General features: G+C 47.6%; 1 protein-coding gene across 11 annotated transcripts in view; it reads right to left on the bottom strand.

Moving 5' to 3' along the window:
• The window catches only part of CASZ1 (castor zinc finger 1), a 276,127-nt gene that overhangs the window by 21,631 nt on the left and 238,662 nt on the right, over positions 1-15,834 (bottom strand). For all 11 annotated transcript variants that reach the window (XR_008440429.1, XR_008440427.1, XM_053997456.1 and 8 more), the window contains 7 exons: positions 15,361-15,429; positions 10,927-11,017; positions 8,710-8,874; positions 6,043-6,215; positions 4,457-5,325; positions 1,956-2,097; positions 732-795 (listed from right to left, as the gene is read on the bottom strand). Coding sequence is in view for 9 of the 11 variants with exons in the window: in XM_053997456.1 (XP_053853431.1) it covers positions 732-795; positions 1,956-2,097; positions 4,457-5,325; positions 6,043-6,215; positions 8,710-8,874; positions 10,927-11,017; positions 15,361-15,429 (1,573 nt within the window). In the remaining 2 variants the exon portion in view is untranslated. The remainder of the gene's footprint in view (positions 1-731; positions 796-1,955; positions 2,098-4,456; positions 5,326-6,042; positions 6,216-8,709; positions 8,875-10,926; positions 11,018-15,360; positions 15,430-15,834) is intronic.

Below are 15,834 nucleotides of genomic sequence, written 5' to 3' on the forward strand. Positions count from 1 at the left end.
AATATACATTTGAGATTATGTATAATTTAACAAAAAAGTAAGGAAAAAGAAACCGTACATCATCTAAAATAAATATTCTAGGACACAGTACAGGGGACTCTGTTAGACACCATTACTCACACCAGAAAGACAGAAATTGATGATTTTGGTTCAAAACTTCTAATTTTTTCTTCTCTTTCATAAAACAGATTATTCTCTCCCTCCCCAAATTAAGGAAAATGTTTTTAAGTAAGTAAACAAAATTAATAACTATAAAAGGGAAGTGAGAGAGAAGTTGCCAGGTTCTGAAAACGAAAACAAAACCAAAAACAAACACACCCAAACCAAACCAAAAAACCCAAAAAACCAAAACCCTCCCACCAAAAAGAAAAGAAAAGAAAAGAAAAGAAAAGAAAAGAAAAGAAAAGAAAAGAAAAGAGAAAAGAGAAAAGAAAAAAGAAAAAAGAAAAGAAAACCTTTTGGAGCCCTCCTCTGTCTAAAAAGGATGGGAAAAAAAAAGGTGTCAGAGGCGGCAATATATTTCTTCAGCCAGTTCATTAAATTAATTCGTAAGCAGTGGCTCTGAAATTATACCCGATGAAAAATGGTCTCAAAATTTAAATGGTACAAACTCATCTTATTAGAGGCAAAACATTAAAAAACAAACGCATCTCTTCCCCCCCTTCCCCGCTATCGCAGCTTTAATTTCTCTTGGTGGGGGGAATGAAAGGCGTTTGATGGATGGCTCTTACCTTATTCATAAGCGAGGATAAAAGAGATGAATTTGCTGAGACTGTGTGGCCATTTGATTCATTACTGAAACACACAAACCAACAGGGTTTAGTTAAGATGTGCACAGGGACTGTGAGCGCTGAGATTAATCCTTCTCCCTTCAGGCTGCCTCGCTCCTCACCTACGACATCCAGGGGAAAAGGATGATGCCAACCCTCCCTTGGGCAGGCCAAACTCGCCTACTTGTGATAGACAAGAGGGACAGAAAGAAGGTCTCAGGTCTGCAAAATTTAGATCTTTCAACTACTAAATAGCCTGGACCTCCTCCCCCTTTGTCCACTCCATCACGCTTCATTTGTTAGCTCATGACCTCCCCCAGGTTTTACTCTTTTATCCCCATTAGAATTTTCAGAAATATCACAAAAATACCACAAAAGCAGGGGGATGTTGACAAAGGCTCTGCTGCCAGGGACAGGGATCCCCTGGGCAGTAAGGAAGGCAAGGCACAATCCTGCACTGAAAGGCAGCCTTAGGATCTCTGCAGTTGGCTCCAAGTGCTGGACTCCCAAAGGGAGGCTTGTTTAAATAAGGTATGGACAGGAATGGATACAAAGGTCAAAGTGGAGCTCACTTATCCCCAGGATCAGTTCCTCTGCTCTTTTTCCAAACAGCACAAACCTCAAACACTCCTGTTCTCAGCAGAGATGCTGGGCAGGTGGGACACGTGCTTTTGAGATAGGTACGTTCACATCTGCACAACCATAACTGCATCACCATAACTGTAGAGCAGCCTACGCCAGACCCAGAGCAGAGTGAGCCTGACACCCAGCTCTGTGTGTCCAGATTCTCTGGAATGTGCTTCCCTTAGCCCTGATTCAACAGACTACAGCAGTGCAAATGCTGCTGCTAAGAGTGTGCTGAGGTGTGGCAGTGGAGCAGTTTCAGACAGCAACTGACAAGAGGACTAAGCGAAAACAGTTTTGCCAGCGGCTCGATTTTCAGAAGGGAGCAGAAGAAGTGAAGCTGTTGTTGAAGAGTCAGCAGGTGCCTGTGAGCCCAAAAAACCACCTGGAGAATGGGGAGCAGAGTGAGTCTGCCTGCCATCAGTTTTGGGGTGTTCAACTCAACCACTGTAAAGCTGCCTTTCACCAACACGCTGTGTCCTCTTGAATTACAGGTACGGAAACTTCCCAAAGCCTGATGCTGGGAAGTGTTGAGTGTTCCTGCCTGCCCACTTCTCTCACCCGTGGTCCTTGACACTCAGGTCCAAGCTGTGCTCCTGCAAGGGGTCCTGACTGGTGGCAGATGTGGGTCCCATGGCCTCCGCAGGTTCCTGCTTCACCTGGACTGGATTGAACCTTCCGGGAGGTGCTGGTTGTCCATTACCTGCTCAAGAAATACAGTGAAATTAAGTGCAAAAAAAAATAAAAATTAAAAGCATAGGTCTAAAATGAGGTTAAAACAGCAAATAAGTAAGTTAAATCATTGGCATCAGTGCCTAAGTGGAAAAAGCAAAGAAAAAGTGTGTGGGGGAGGGAAGTACTGGGATTGCTGGTCAGCGTTTATTGCCAAGTTGACATGATGGGTTCTGACGTCCACTCCAGCGTGGAAATTCTTCAAGTGATAATTATTGCAAAATTATGTCAAAGTTGTCCAGGCTACGGGCCCTTTAAAGGAGAAAGGCGGAAGGAGCGTGGGGGAGACCTGATTCTCTGCACAAACTGTCATAACTAATTTGCGGGGCTGCCTCTTAAGCGTTTATTAAAGACTCTGTTAATGCTGAGGCAATGTGGCAGCTTTCGACTGCTAGTCAAGCCCCCTTGCTCGTCCCCAGTCCCAGCGTTGCCGTAGCGACAGCGCTGGCCCGGCAGTGCGCCTGCCCAGCGGAGCATCTGCCCCGCCGGGACGATCCAAGGTGACAGCGACGGCACCGGCGACCTCCTGCCGCCGCCCTCTCCGTGTCCCCGCAAAAACGGGGAGCGCTTCTTTTTCGGGAGGAGGTTTAGTACCGAGCCCATGAAAGAAGAATTCAAATTAAAGGGGGAAAGGAAAAGAGCAAAGGGCGGGGGGGGGGGGGGGGAGGGACGAAAGAGAAAAAATTGAAGCAAAAAATTAGGAAAAACAGCAAAGAAAAAAGGAGGGAAAAAAAGTTGCTGACAGAAACATGTCTGCAGAGCTTTTTTCCACAATCCCCAAGTGACTAAAATATTAATTTACCCTCTGGCAGTACAGCTGACTGCGAGCTGCTTCTCAGACAGCAAGTGGCATTTTATTAAAAAATAAAGGAAAACAGTTCCCTCAATGACCTTTCTCTGCTTTAGGAAACAATTTTTTAAACAATAATTTCAGAAGTATGTGAAGGTTCCCCTCCCTCTTCAATCAGATCACTTCCTTCTACTCCCCCGTTCCTCCTGGGCAGCCGGGGCCATCAGCAGCGCCGCCGGGGCAGGGCCGGCAGCTCCGGGCTTAGCCCAGCGCCGCGGGTGCTGCCCGGCACGGCCCTGCCTGCTCTGCCTGCTCTGCCCAGCCTGCTCTGCCCTGCCCTGCCCTGCCCTGCCTGCCCTGCCCTTCCTGGCACGGCCCTGCCTGCTCTGCTCTGCCCTGCCCTGCCCGGCCCTGCCTGCCCTTCCTGGCACGGCCCTGCCTGCTCTGCCCTGCCCTGCCCGGCCCTGCCTGCTCTGCCCTGCCCTTCCTGGCACGGCCCTGCCTGCTCTGCCCTGCCCTGCCCGGCCCTGCCTGCTCTGCCCTGCCCTTCCTGGCACGGCCCTGCCCTGCCTGCTCTGCCCTGCTCTGCCCTGCCCGGCCCTGCCTGCTCTGCCCTGCCCTGCCTGGCACGGCACGGCCCTGCCTTGCATGGCCCTTCCTTCCCTGCCCTGCCCTGCCTGCCCTGCCTGGCCCTGCCCTGCCCGGCACGGCACGGCCCTGCCTTGCATGGCCCTTCCTTCCCTGCCCTGCCCTGCCTGCCCTGCTCGGCCCTGCCTGCTCTGCCCTACCCTGCCGTGCCCGGCCCTGCCTGCCCACCGAGAGCCCCCTCTGCTGCCATGGGAGCCCCACATCCATCTCTCAGGGCTGGGATTGAGCTGCGACCCACCTCAGGTCTGGGAGGCAGCAGGGAGAGCGCTGGGCTGCCCCAGGGCACTTCCCCTTCCCATCTTTTACCCCTCCCTAGCGCAGGGAGAGAGGAGCACAGCTTTCAAGAACTGACCAAAAAAGTCCCTGTCTGGGGACTGTACCAACACTATCCCCAAACCAACAGCCGGGACAACAAAGCTGAAGCACAGAACAGCCCCCAGATCAGGAAAATAACTGGCCATGGGCTACAGGACCATCAACAGCAGGCCTAGCTAAAGCTTGATACAGTCTCAGTAGAGCCTGCAAGTACTGGCTAAGATATTTTTTCTTAATTTCTATTTTCAATACAGTGCCTCCCTCTTTTCAGCCTGTAGCAAATTACACATGGCAACACTCTTCAGCTCTGGTAAGAGCCTACTCCCTTCATGGGCAAAAATGTTTCTTGCCTCTCTTCTGGCCATGTACAGCCAGGGTCCACAAGAAACCTTGCCAAGACTGCCTTCCTCAAGGGTTAATTAAACACAACCAAATCCATTCTCCCATTTATTTTCTTTTTCTACCCCTTCCCAACTGCAGTCCCATGGACAACTGGGTGGCTTCTCATTCACTCTCCTCCAAGACATCAGGCACTGCTCTGCCTCCCACCACTATCACAACTGATGAGGTAACTCACCTGCTTCAAGTGCCACAGAGGGCTTGAGTGCAGCTGCTGCCAGCCTGGCCATCATAGGAGAGATTAATCCCTTACTAGCAGAGATCCTTTCCATTATAGAGGCTGCTGGAGCAGGCGAAGAAGTAGCCACTGGCTCACCAGATCCTGAAACTGCCTGGGATGAGGAATCTGTAGGAGCAGATGATGCTGGATTGGTGCCAGAAGACCCAGCAGTCATCAGATTAGCCGAGCTGGCAGGAAGTGGTGTAGAGACCCGACTGGGGATGATGGGGAAGAAGGATCCAGCTGTTCCAGGAAGTGCTGAGTTGGAGAGTGCCAGGGCCAAGGGTATATTGCTAGGAAGAGCCTGGGAAAGCAGGCCAGAGATCTTTGTGGCTGGTGTCATGCTGTTGGCAGACTTGGTGGCCTGTGAGGAAGCAAGCTCAGCCGCAGAGGAAGGTGCAGCTGGGACGATGAGAGAAACGGAAGACTGCTGACTGGTCGGGGAGGCACTCAGGCTGGAGTTCTTGGAGCTCATGGCAGAGAAGTCAATAAGGTCATCATTACTAGACTCCTCTTGCTCGTTATCCTTGGAGCCCAGGAGTGAGGCAGGCAGGCCCAGGACTCCTGAGCTCCGGATGTGCCGGCGCTCGTGTTTGCGTTTATGGGAAGTCATCTGGCTGGTGGAGGTGAAGGTGAAACCACAGCCTGCCCTTATGCAGTGGAAGTGGTTGGTGGCTTTGCTGTAGACACAGCCCTCATACTTGCATTCCTCATACTTGTAGAACTTCTTGAAGCCATCCTTGGCATAGGCATCATCTTTGATGTGGTAGCTCTTGTGCTTCTCAATGTCACACTTGTTCTTGAAGGTGAATGTACACCCAGGTCTCCTGCAAGGGCATGGAGGAGAGGGTGGTTGGCTGTGATGGCAGAGCTGCTGTCTCCCACCTCCCTCTAGGACAAAGACTGGGGCTGTAATGAGACAACTGCCTCAGCTGCAGAGGGGCTGAGGAGCTGTCTGTGGGTTGACCTGGGACACCCAGGCAAGCAGATATGCTGCCATGTGGGAGAGCTGGGAAGCTCACTCCACTCTGTGGAATTGCCACAGGAACATGGGAATACAGGCACCCTCCACTAAAAGTTCCAACAAAACAGCAGGTAAAGGAGACTAAGATACAAATTGTGCTTTCCTACTCTTCCTGAAAACCAAAGAAATCAACAGAAGAGCAGTTGTGTACAGAAGGCTAAGTCTGGCCCCAAAAGGGATGAGCTGGCTGGAGAGAACCCTACCATGGAAGTGCCATTAGCAGTCAATTAATGGCCTACTCTGAAGAGCACTGTAGTCTCTTTCCCAAATGATTGTAGGCTCTGTTTTCTAGTGGGTATCCTCTCCTCAGATCATACTCCTGCCTTCAGAGTGGTCTGTGGCACAATCCTGGAATTCACATCTACTCTGGTATATGGGTTCTCCCAGAAGCAATACTGAGAAGGTCACAGCAGGGCAAATCAAGTCACTGTGCACACTCCTGAAATTATGACTTGGCAGAAGGAGGCAAACAGACCACAGAGCTCTGAGGCAGGACTCCTCCCCTTCCCTGCTGTCTCACCTGCAATGGAAGTGAGTGGTTTTCTGCCCGTAGAACTGGCATTCCACAGTGCCGCAGTCCTCCGTGGCACGGAACCGCTGGAACCCGTCGTTGATGAGCTGCGTGTTCTTCTTGTGAAAGTTCTCATGGGTCATCACATCAGAGGTGCTTGTATAGACCTTGTTACACCCCACCTACCCCAGGCCCAAAGAGGAGTCATCAGCACAGTGGTTTAACAGCCTGACATTATTACCACCAGCAATAAATACATGAGTAGCACACATACATTTAATAGTTCCATTTGTGTGCTTCTCCTAGGGGTATTAACTCATCACTTTAATTCTCAATCTAAAGGCTGATAGAGCATAGAGCAGTTGTGAAAAAAAACCAAACACAAACCAACTCTCTGGGCATGAAGCAGTAAGAAAAAAAGGGAAGACTGGAGGGATAAAATACCAGCTCTAGATAATCATGCCTGCTTGGGGAAGCAGTTAGGGTTCCTGCTCTTAAAGAGAACAGAACACTAAGATATGCTGTTGCTTTTTGTTATCTTGGAGTGACACAGAACAAAGTAGGATTTCATCTATTTGGGGAATATAAAATTGAGTGGGAATAAGTTATTTACTTCTTTAATCCTTCTGGGAGGTAAGGCATGCTGGTGCAACATGAGGCCAACCAGTCTTTTGAGCTTGTAATAAACGGTTTCACTCTAGCAAATCTTAAACCCCATGTTCAGCTGATTTTAGCAAACTAGTGACTTTTTTCCCTGTCACTGTTCAAGACTCTCACTTCAATAATTTTAAACTTGTGCAGTGAATGGGAATGCTGTGATGAGGACGGAATGCTGAAAACCTGCTTTCCTCTGGGTAAAGCGGGGCAACTTTGCCATATTGAGTAAAAACCCACTGGAATCTGAAAACGTCCTCAGCCCTGCTGAGGGAGGATTTTTTTTATTTTCTTCTAGCACAACATGTGCCAATGCCTGCACCATCTCAGAAATGAAGAGAAGGAAAACACCACCCCTTAGTTCAGCCCAGGTTGATTCAAACAGGCAATAACAAAACCCATGACAAATACCCAGAGAAAAAAATAAAAAGGATCTCCAGCTATTTCCAATATAAAAGAGCCTCTCTCTCTCCACACTGACACCTTGAAAAAAGACAGGCCCTGCATGGCATAAAAAAAAAGAATTAAACAAAAGCGTCCTTAGGAATAATTTGCAATGCAGCTCTTGGTGCGAAAGCCTAAAAAAATGTCAGTTTATATAAACAACTAACTGAATTTTATCCACACCAATTATGGACATAAAGAAAAAAACCCCATGTGATGGATGGCACAAATTCTGCCATTTAAGCAGTATTTTCTTTAATTGGGAGTTTACATTCTGACACCTTTCCTGTAAGGCACTGCTTACATGGGCATGACTTTACTGGAAGACAGTGGGCACAGGATGGAATTAGCCATATATAGCTGTGTAAGTGAGGGTCTCTATTTGAACTCTGAGTGGCTTAAGGCTGTGAAACACTCCTTGTACTCTAAAAAATAAAAATCAAGCAAATCCCACCCTGCTCAGCTGAAGAAACGAAATAATCAATATTATGGAAGTGGTAACAGAAAATGTCCTCATGAGAAAGACACATGAAATTCCCAATTTATCAAATGCTGCAAGCACATGCTTCAACCAGTCCCTATTCAGGACAGAACTTGAGTGCATGCCTAACATTTAAGTATGTGCTTAAGCCCCATTGACTTCAGAAAGCTTCAAGTTAAACATATGCTGAAGTCTATCCTAGCAAAGCATTTAAGCATGTGATTAAGGCCTTGTGACTTTAACTGGGGTCTTAAACTGCTGGGACAGGTCAGGAAGTCAGCCTGACTTTTCAGACCAGAAAATCCGTCACCAAGGGTAGGCTGATCACTCTGCTTGTAACTGCACATTTTGAGGGCAATGGTTTAGGCCACAATTCTACTAAAACGAATACATGTCAAACCATTGAACCTGAGGAACGATCAGGGTAAGACCCAAACAATGTGGTGCATTCATGTCTAAAACAGTGAAGGCATCACAGTGGCATCTGTGCAGCAGCTCCAGCTCTGGCTGAAGCTTGGCTGCCCCTGAAACACAGCTCTCAGCCTACACCTCACATGAGTGCCAATGGCAAAGAACACGGAGAACCAGGGGTGTTAAGTGCAGATATGTGACATTAAGGTTTAATTACTTTAGAAATTGATTATGGAGGAAATTAAACCAGTGCTAAAGGGCAGATGTGCCACAAGAAAGTCTGGTTTCAAGGGAGGGACAGATCAGATTTGAGTAGAGACAGTGCAGTGGCATTAAAGAAGTCCCTGAGTCGCAGAGAATGGGACTCCCTTCAATAAGTCCAAGACTTTGAGAAAACCTTGAGACCTGCTTTGCTTCACTGCATGGACAAGGCTTCTAAAAACTGAGAATGGGGCTTCCCTTTGCCATTCCCAGCGCTCGGCATGACTAGTGCAGCGAGGACAGGGCATAGAGTTGTCAACGAGGCTCCTGAACCAGAACTGAGCAAGACAGGCTCTGAACGTGCCCCCCCTGCCTTAGGACAGCCCCACGCTCTCTGACAAGAGAGCGCAGGGTGGCCGGGACTCGCGAATGCTCGCAGAGCCCCCCGAGGAGCGGCTGAGCCGCGGCTCCTGCGCTGCCCTCACCTGCATGCAGTGGTAGTGAGTGCTCTTCCCGTTCAGGTGGCAGCCGTGGTAGTACACGCTGCAGTCGTCCAGGGGGCTGAAGCGCATGAAGCCGTGCTGCAGGGAGTTATCACGTTTCTTGTGCATGTTGTAATGCCGAATCACATCCTGTTTACTAGTGAATCTCTGCAGAGATACAGACACAGACAGTGAGACACGCATGATGCCAGTGGGTGAGTAATCCTGGGGGCAGAGTGGGTGTCTTTTGTTGTTGTTAATAAACTTATGGGACCAGGAGTTGAAAGCTTGGCAATAATCACCCCAAGAGAATCAGATTAAAGAGGAATTGTGTGCATGTATCTTCTTGGTAAAGGGAAAGTAAATACACAAGTTCTAGAGTAAACATGACACTGGGGTGATGCCCAGAATCTGCTCCCTGCAGCTTTAAGATTGCAGGTCTTCTAACATAATTTTAGCTGCTACTATCTCAAGAAGTGCTATAGTTAGAAAGCAAACCAGTGAACTGAACAGCCTACAAGCAACTAAGCCAAGCTTCCAAGTCACTCACTGGAGTGGTTAGCAAGACACTGGCTTGCTGGGCTAGAAATCGGGAAAAACCCTTTGCTCTTTTACACTGTCCTCCCATTCTAAGTCTCTTGTGTCCCCTAGAAGGTAAGATAGTTTTATCAGGAAAACAGGGACACGAGACTTTCTTCAACTCACAGAAAAAGATGCTTTTCTACAGAAAAATAGAGCTCAGAGCTCAATCTGCATGACCAGAATATCCTTTTCAATCTCTACCTGCTTGAAGCAATGAAGGGGTACCCATTGTCAGAGCAGGCTAAGTGCCTTTAAAATGAAGCTTTTTATTTCTATTTCCCACAGACATCAATATTTACCACAGAAGGTGAGAAAGTAAATCTGATTTTTTTAAAAGAAATCAATATCCATTTATTTTGAGCAGTAATTGAAAAGGCCTGTATTCTAATGTTTAACAACTTTTCTAGTCTGCCTCATAGGAAACAAATGATTATCACTTCCACTCTTTCCTCCTATAATATCAATCCTGATCAATCTCATTGGTATTGGCACAGGAATATATGGATATAGATTTCAACAGAAATCCCTTGGAGGCTGGAGCTATGATTTCCCAGGGCGTACATACAGGATTGCTATTGCCAATCATTGTTAATTTGTGCCCACTTATTACAAAGCGTTACTTATTCTAAAATATATCTCAGCCATAAAATAATTTGCATTTTAAAAAGCAGCCTAAATCCTTATTCCCTGTGAGACCAGACAGCTCCTTTGCAAGCAGCTTCCAGACTCCTTAGGAAATAATCATGAGGCCAATCATAATAATAGGTTTTTCTGTTTTTCCATCCTTTGTGTTTCTCTCTTTCTGGTGCAGGGATATCTGTGTCACAGTTGGGACAGACTCATCTTGATCACTCGGTGCTGGGCTCGAAGGACCAGTACGTGCATCCCGGAGAGAAATTCTCCTTTGATCAATAGAAACCCACAGCCAAGCCCAGCAGCTCCAGATCAACTTCCTCTGCTGTGGTCAGGCTCATCCCCGTGAGACCCAAAGGTCTCCTAGGGCAGGGCTGAAATTGTGTCTGGTGCATGGCAGAGGCAAACTCTGGGATTCCCGCTCACGCATCAGCCTGACCACAGAAATGCCAGTGTCAAACTCTGGACCTGGGATAAGGGTAAACAAACACAGCACGTGACCTGCTGGCTTGACGTGCATACCCTGGCAATTCTCCCAGCAATTACAGCATCGTTCCTACCCCTGCGCCTTCCCCACAAATCCCACGCTGCTGCTGGTCTTACTGGGTGTTTTGTTGCAGATACTGCTGCTACAAAGTCACTCGGGCAGCAGGAGGGAAAGAGACAGACTAACAGATCAGCATTCCCTAGTTTCAGGCACAGTTTGTAACACAGCACAATTTATGCTCTCGGTGTTTCACTGATATAAATGTGGAGCAGTTCCCACTGACTTGAGTTGATCTATATTCAGCTCCTCGTTGTAGCGGTCTGAGTTTGGTTAAATGGTATTAGATTGAATTAAATGGGAGCAAAATAAAGATCTGTTAAATTCAGAACATATCCTGTCCTCTTTCAGAGCAGCAAAGTGAAAAGGCATGTGCACGCATGTGAGAGGAGAGCACAGGAGGACGCACACGCTCCCCGCATGTTCGGGGAGCTGCGCTGCTGCTCTGAGCACTGCCCTACCTGGTAGTTGCACTCGGGGTCGAGGCAGTGGTAATGCTCTCTGTACTGGTAGGCGCAGTGTATGTGTCCACAGTGCTGACTGCCAGAGAACCTGCAAACAGGAGAGAGGGAGAGACAATAAGCCACTGTCCTGGCAGCAATGTCTGTAAGCAAGGTACAAATAAACTAAGTCCTGGTCCTGCTTTTATCTCACATGTTTATGGCATTAAACCCCCACCTCCTTTATCCCCTGCAAGGATGGTGACCCTTGTGCCTTCCCTTGCTTATTTGTCACTATTTAAAGGTGCTTCTTGAGCCGGATCACTCAGGTCCTGTACATCCCTAATCTGTCTTTCCCCTTGAAATTCATCTCCGTTATCTAAGTTGTTTACTTGGGGAAGCATAAGGAAGGAGGGTTCCTAGAACTAAACACCACACAATTCTAGAATAGAGTTTAGATACCACACCAGCAAGTTTCAGAAACCTCCCATGACAGGAGACAAATAAATGTTGGGCAAATATGGATTCTAAATTTTAAGTATAAGCCCATCTAGTTGGATATCAGAAAAGCTGCATACAGCAAAGCTGAAAACTCCTGACAAACAGGGTGGCAAAAAAGACCAGAAAGACAGAAATGCCGTATAATACCTACATACAAACAGTCAGTATGCAGAATTTATTGACTGACAGACAGACCAGGAATTGGCATAAGGGGACGATCCACTAATGGGGTAATCAGTGCGATGAACTCTCTCGTGTATATTCTAGAGGACCCTAGAAGAGCTTGAAAGGGAAAAGCAGTGGAGAGAAGGGGACTCAGAGGGGAAACATTCAAAGATAAAGTACCATCTGCTCAAAGGTTCCTCAAAGGTTCCTCACGTCACTTAAGTGCTAAACACAGCAGGAGTGCATATGATAAAGGGCATGGGAAAGAAATGAGGAAGGGCAACAGCTAAAAAAGGAAAACGAGAGGAGTGAGGGTGTCCTGGGGCAACTGAGGAATGGGGCAGGAGCAGGGGAGATTACAGATCATAATAAGGTGAGGTAATGCGAGGCTATGGGGTAGGAAAAGTCTAGATGAAAAGCAATACTAAATAAGCCATTTCTGAAGCACAGTAAGGAAGAGGAGGTCAACTGTGGAGACAGCAGGGCCTCTAGGAGATGGAAAGGGGACTTAATTGACAGAAAAGATAGACATTGCTAAAAAATTAAATGACTTCTTTGCCTCAGCATTCACAAAGGGAGACAGGGACAGATGCCAGGAGCAGACATGCCTTTCCCTGGGGAAGGAGAAGAAATACTGCAGGAAATCAGGATCACGTCAGAACAGGTGATTGAGAAACTGGAACAAACCTCAGCAGCAGAGAAGAAACAAACCACAAGGCAAACAGCAGGGCTGGCTGCACAAACAAAGGTGTGGAACTGAGAGCAGAGGAAGAGATTCCTGCTCAATGCCTGGGCGACTGCTAGGCTTGTCCAGGGCAGCTGCCAGAGCCACCGTGGCACTGACCAGGGACAGGTGGCTCCACAACACACGTAACCAACTGGTCCTGCTAGCCCAGGCCTTTATGTCAGCAGCACCACCAGCAGCTCTTCAAGGAAATAAAGTGCCCTGTGGGAAGCTTCCTCTCTCTTCCACTGATGTGATGGGGAAAAAAGAGCAAAGGGCTGTTGCAGGGCTGGAGAACTGTGCGGTGCAGGCCAGGCCGAGAGAAGAGGATGATACAGACCTTGCTGACAAATACAAAGCAGTTCAAATTATTATCAAAAATGAGGATGCAAAGTGACCAGAGATACTAGCTGGAGTAAAAGAATGGCCAGACACCAGCAAGATCTGATTCCAGGAGATGAGTTATTTGAAGCACCCCAGCAGGAATAACACATGGGCTCAGTTTTAAAACCAACAGCTAAACAAGCACTCCAGCACTTCCAACTCCTACCCTCCTTACCATGTGCCACAGAAAGGTGTGTGTGGTGTCTACAGGAAGGGAGAAACAAGTGTTCCACCAAGCTGTGTGCTGGGGAAAGGAGGGAAGTGGCAAACTCAGCACAAAGGGGAAATTCTGCTCCTTCAGTGTGCAAGGTTGGGCTCCTAAAGGGTTATATCATCCTGTGTTTCTTCTGACACTTGAAACAGTTCAAAGCTATTAATTTTTAAAGCGCAGCATCTGTTTAGGTTTTTCATAACAGGAAAGCTTACACACCGCACACTTACACGCATACACACGCGCACATTTACATGCACAGACTCTGCAGCACATCAACACCCCCCTGAACTTACTTGAATGTACCCACAATTTCCATGTACATGAACAGACACAAACACACACACCTGAAACAAGAAACTCACAGACCAACTCATCACACTGATATACAAATCCAAACTCCTAAGTTGTCAATACAGACACAATTAGATAGATGCAATTGCACAAGAACAACACACTCCCTCTTCCTTTACATTAATCGGTTCACCTTTTTTTTTCTTTGGCCAGAAAGTCTTGATCTGGCAAGAGTTGATAAATAAATGATAATAAAAATAATAAATAAAGAAGTCAGCATGCTTAGAGAGTGTTTACAGACTCATTACTCTGTAACGATGATGTGAAAGAAGAAAAAAAAAAACCCACCCCAATTACAAGGGGGGAGGAAACCCACACAGAAATAAATATTTAAGCAAGTGCTGCCAGAAGCACCATCTGCTGAGGCACTAATAATAATAATAATAATTTTTTCTGTGGTCTTTTTTTTTTTAATTATAAACATACAGGGAGGAGGAGGGGGAAAAACAACCCAACCCAAACTAGCTAAGTAAGAGGTTTTGTTTTGTTGTGTGAGAGAATGGATTATCCCTGGGCAGCTTTTGGCAGTGGCTTTGGCAAACTCATTAAGCTAATTATGCAGTACAGACATAAGAGTGCTGTGTCTCTTCTCCCCCCACCCCTTGATTTTAAGGCTTTAAACTGTTTTTTTAAATGTGTGTAAATTGAAGGGAAGTGGCTGCGCTGGCAACGGGTGGCTTGCGGAGCCTTTTAAGCAGGATGTGGTGTCCCTGAGGTAGCTCACAATCCTCTCTCAGCTACCTGCCTGACCCAGGGAAAGGGGCTTGCACAGCTCCGAAAGCAGTGGATGTGGCTGAAGTGTTTACAGTTCTCTACTTGAGAGGGGAATGGGGAACAGAAAGGTGCCACCTCCTCTCCGACTGCAATTCCTACAATTCCTGCAGAAGTGGAAGGATGCTGCTCCTTCTGCCCCATGCAAAGAGTGGTTTAAACCCCTGCTTTCCTTCCTGTATTCTATATATTCTACTACTGTACTGTCCCCCAAGGCAGTGAATTCCCACATGCACTTGAGGCATTGCTGCTTGAGGAGCTGCCTGTGGTGGCACAACTGTCCTCCCTTCCCATGGGGTTTTCTGCCCCCTTCTCCTACATCTGGGATTTGGGCAAAAGGGAGGAAATTAAGTCACTTGTTGTTCCACTCTTGAGCTAGGGGAGTGCTGTTCCCACTCTTTTTCCCTGCCAGAATGTTCCCTTTACTTTCCTAGCAGCTGATTATCTCCCACAAGGAGACTCTCTGTGGCCTCTGGTAAGGTGGGCAAGCACAGCACACACTCCCTTGCCCTTTCATTAATAAGTGCCCAAGTGCTGGTGGGAGCAAACCCTCCAGTTTTTTCCCTGGAGAGAAGCGTTTGCTTGCTTCCCTCATGTCTGTCTGGATACAAGGGGCTTTTGTTGGGAGCCTTCTTACATTACTGATGGAGGATCCAAGTGGCTGGGGGCAAAGCCTGATGGACCCTTTATGGCATGAGCTCTAACACAGGCAGGTGTTATGCAATCATCTCCGCTGTCCCTCTGGCTCTTGTGGCATTACTCACTTTGTCCCACCACAACAGCCTTGGGCTTCCTCTCAGCATCACTGTCCTGACCTAAGCGTGCCCACAGCTGTGATAAGGTGCCCTACTCTGCACCTGATTCAGTGAGGGCTTCTCAGACAAATGAGCTGCAAAATTTTTCTAGGATAAACATCCCATGTTGATACCAAGAGCTCCCTAAACTCAAGTCACTTGTGAATCTCTCCAGCCCAGATTCTCAGAACTCTGCTTGCCTCCTGCAGACAGCAGACATGGTAGGGGAAAAAGGCAGTGGACAGAAAGAACAACAGCCAAGAGGCAGAACTCCCATTTAAATCCTGAGCTTCTTCAGTGAAGCAGTTTTCCACTATTTGTCACAAAGTCTAACAGCTCCAGGGAGCTAAGCATGCTCTTGGCGTGACTGTATAGCTCTCACAACTACTGCTCTCCCAAGCAGGGGACAGAGCAAGTACAGGTGCCACAGGAAATGGAAGTGCCAATGTCTGGTTTAAACACTTGATCCAGACAAGACCTCGTCTCTCCCACCACCACTCCATCTTTCTACTCCCAGCCCTCTCCCCAGCAAAGTCAAAAGTTTTGCCTACCTGGCAATATACTTCTGGTAAATATTTACGTCTTCGCTGACGGCTGGTTTGTCAGTGGGTAATCCATTCCTAAGGAGAAACACACAGGGCAGAGATGGTTAGCAGGAACAGGGCACAGCTTAAACTCCTTGTTTCACTCACACACCACTGACAGATCAGGAGAAAGGGCCCAGGGAAGGGTACCAGCAAAGACACCTGTACGTTTAAATTCCCTCCCCTTTGCCCTTCAAATCCTGTACCTTCTTTTCCCAGGGAAACACACAGGCTGTCTATCACCCTTCCTGCATGTTCCCTCTTTGCAGGACTCAGAGCAGTTTGTTGGAGAAACTGAGAAGATCAACCACAAAAACCTGTTTCTACAGAAAAAATGCCTACACAAAAAAGCCACATGCAAACACCTCTCTGAGGCACCTGGCAGTGCTGCCCTTGTGTGCACAGAAGCTTTGCCCCTGGCTCAGCTGCAGGAGAAGAGTC

The sequence above is a fragment of the Vidua macroura genome, chromosome 23 (genome assembly GCF_024509145.1).
Source record: "Vidua macroura isolate BioBank_ID:100142 chromosome 23, ASM2450914v1, whole genome shotgun sequence".
In the NCBI taxonomy this organism is placed as follows: Eukaryota; Metazoa; Chordata; class Aves; order Passeriformes; family Viduidae; genus Vidua; species Vidua macroura.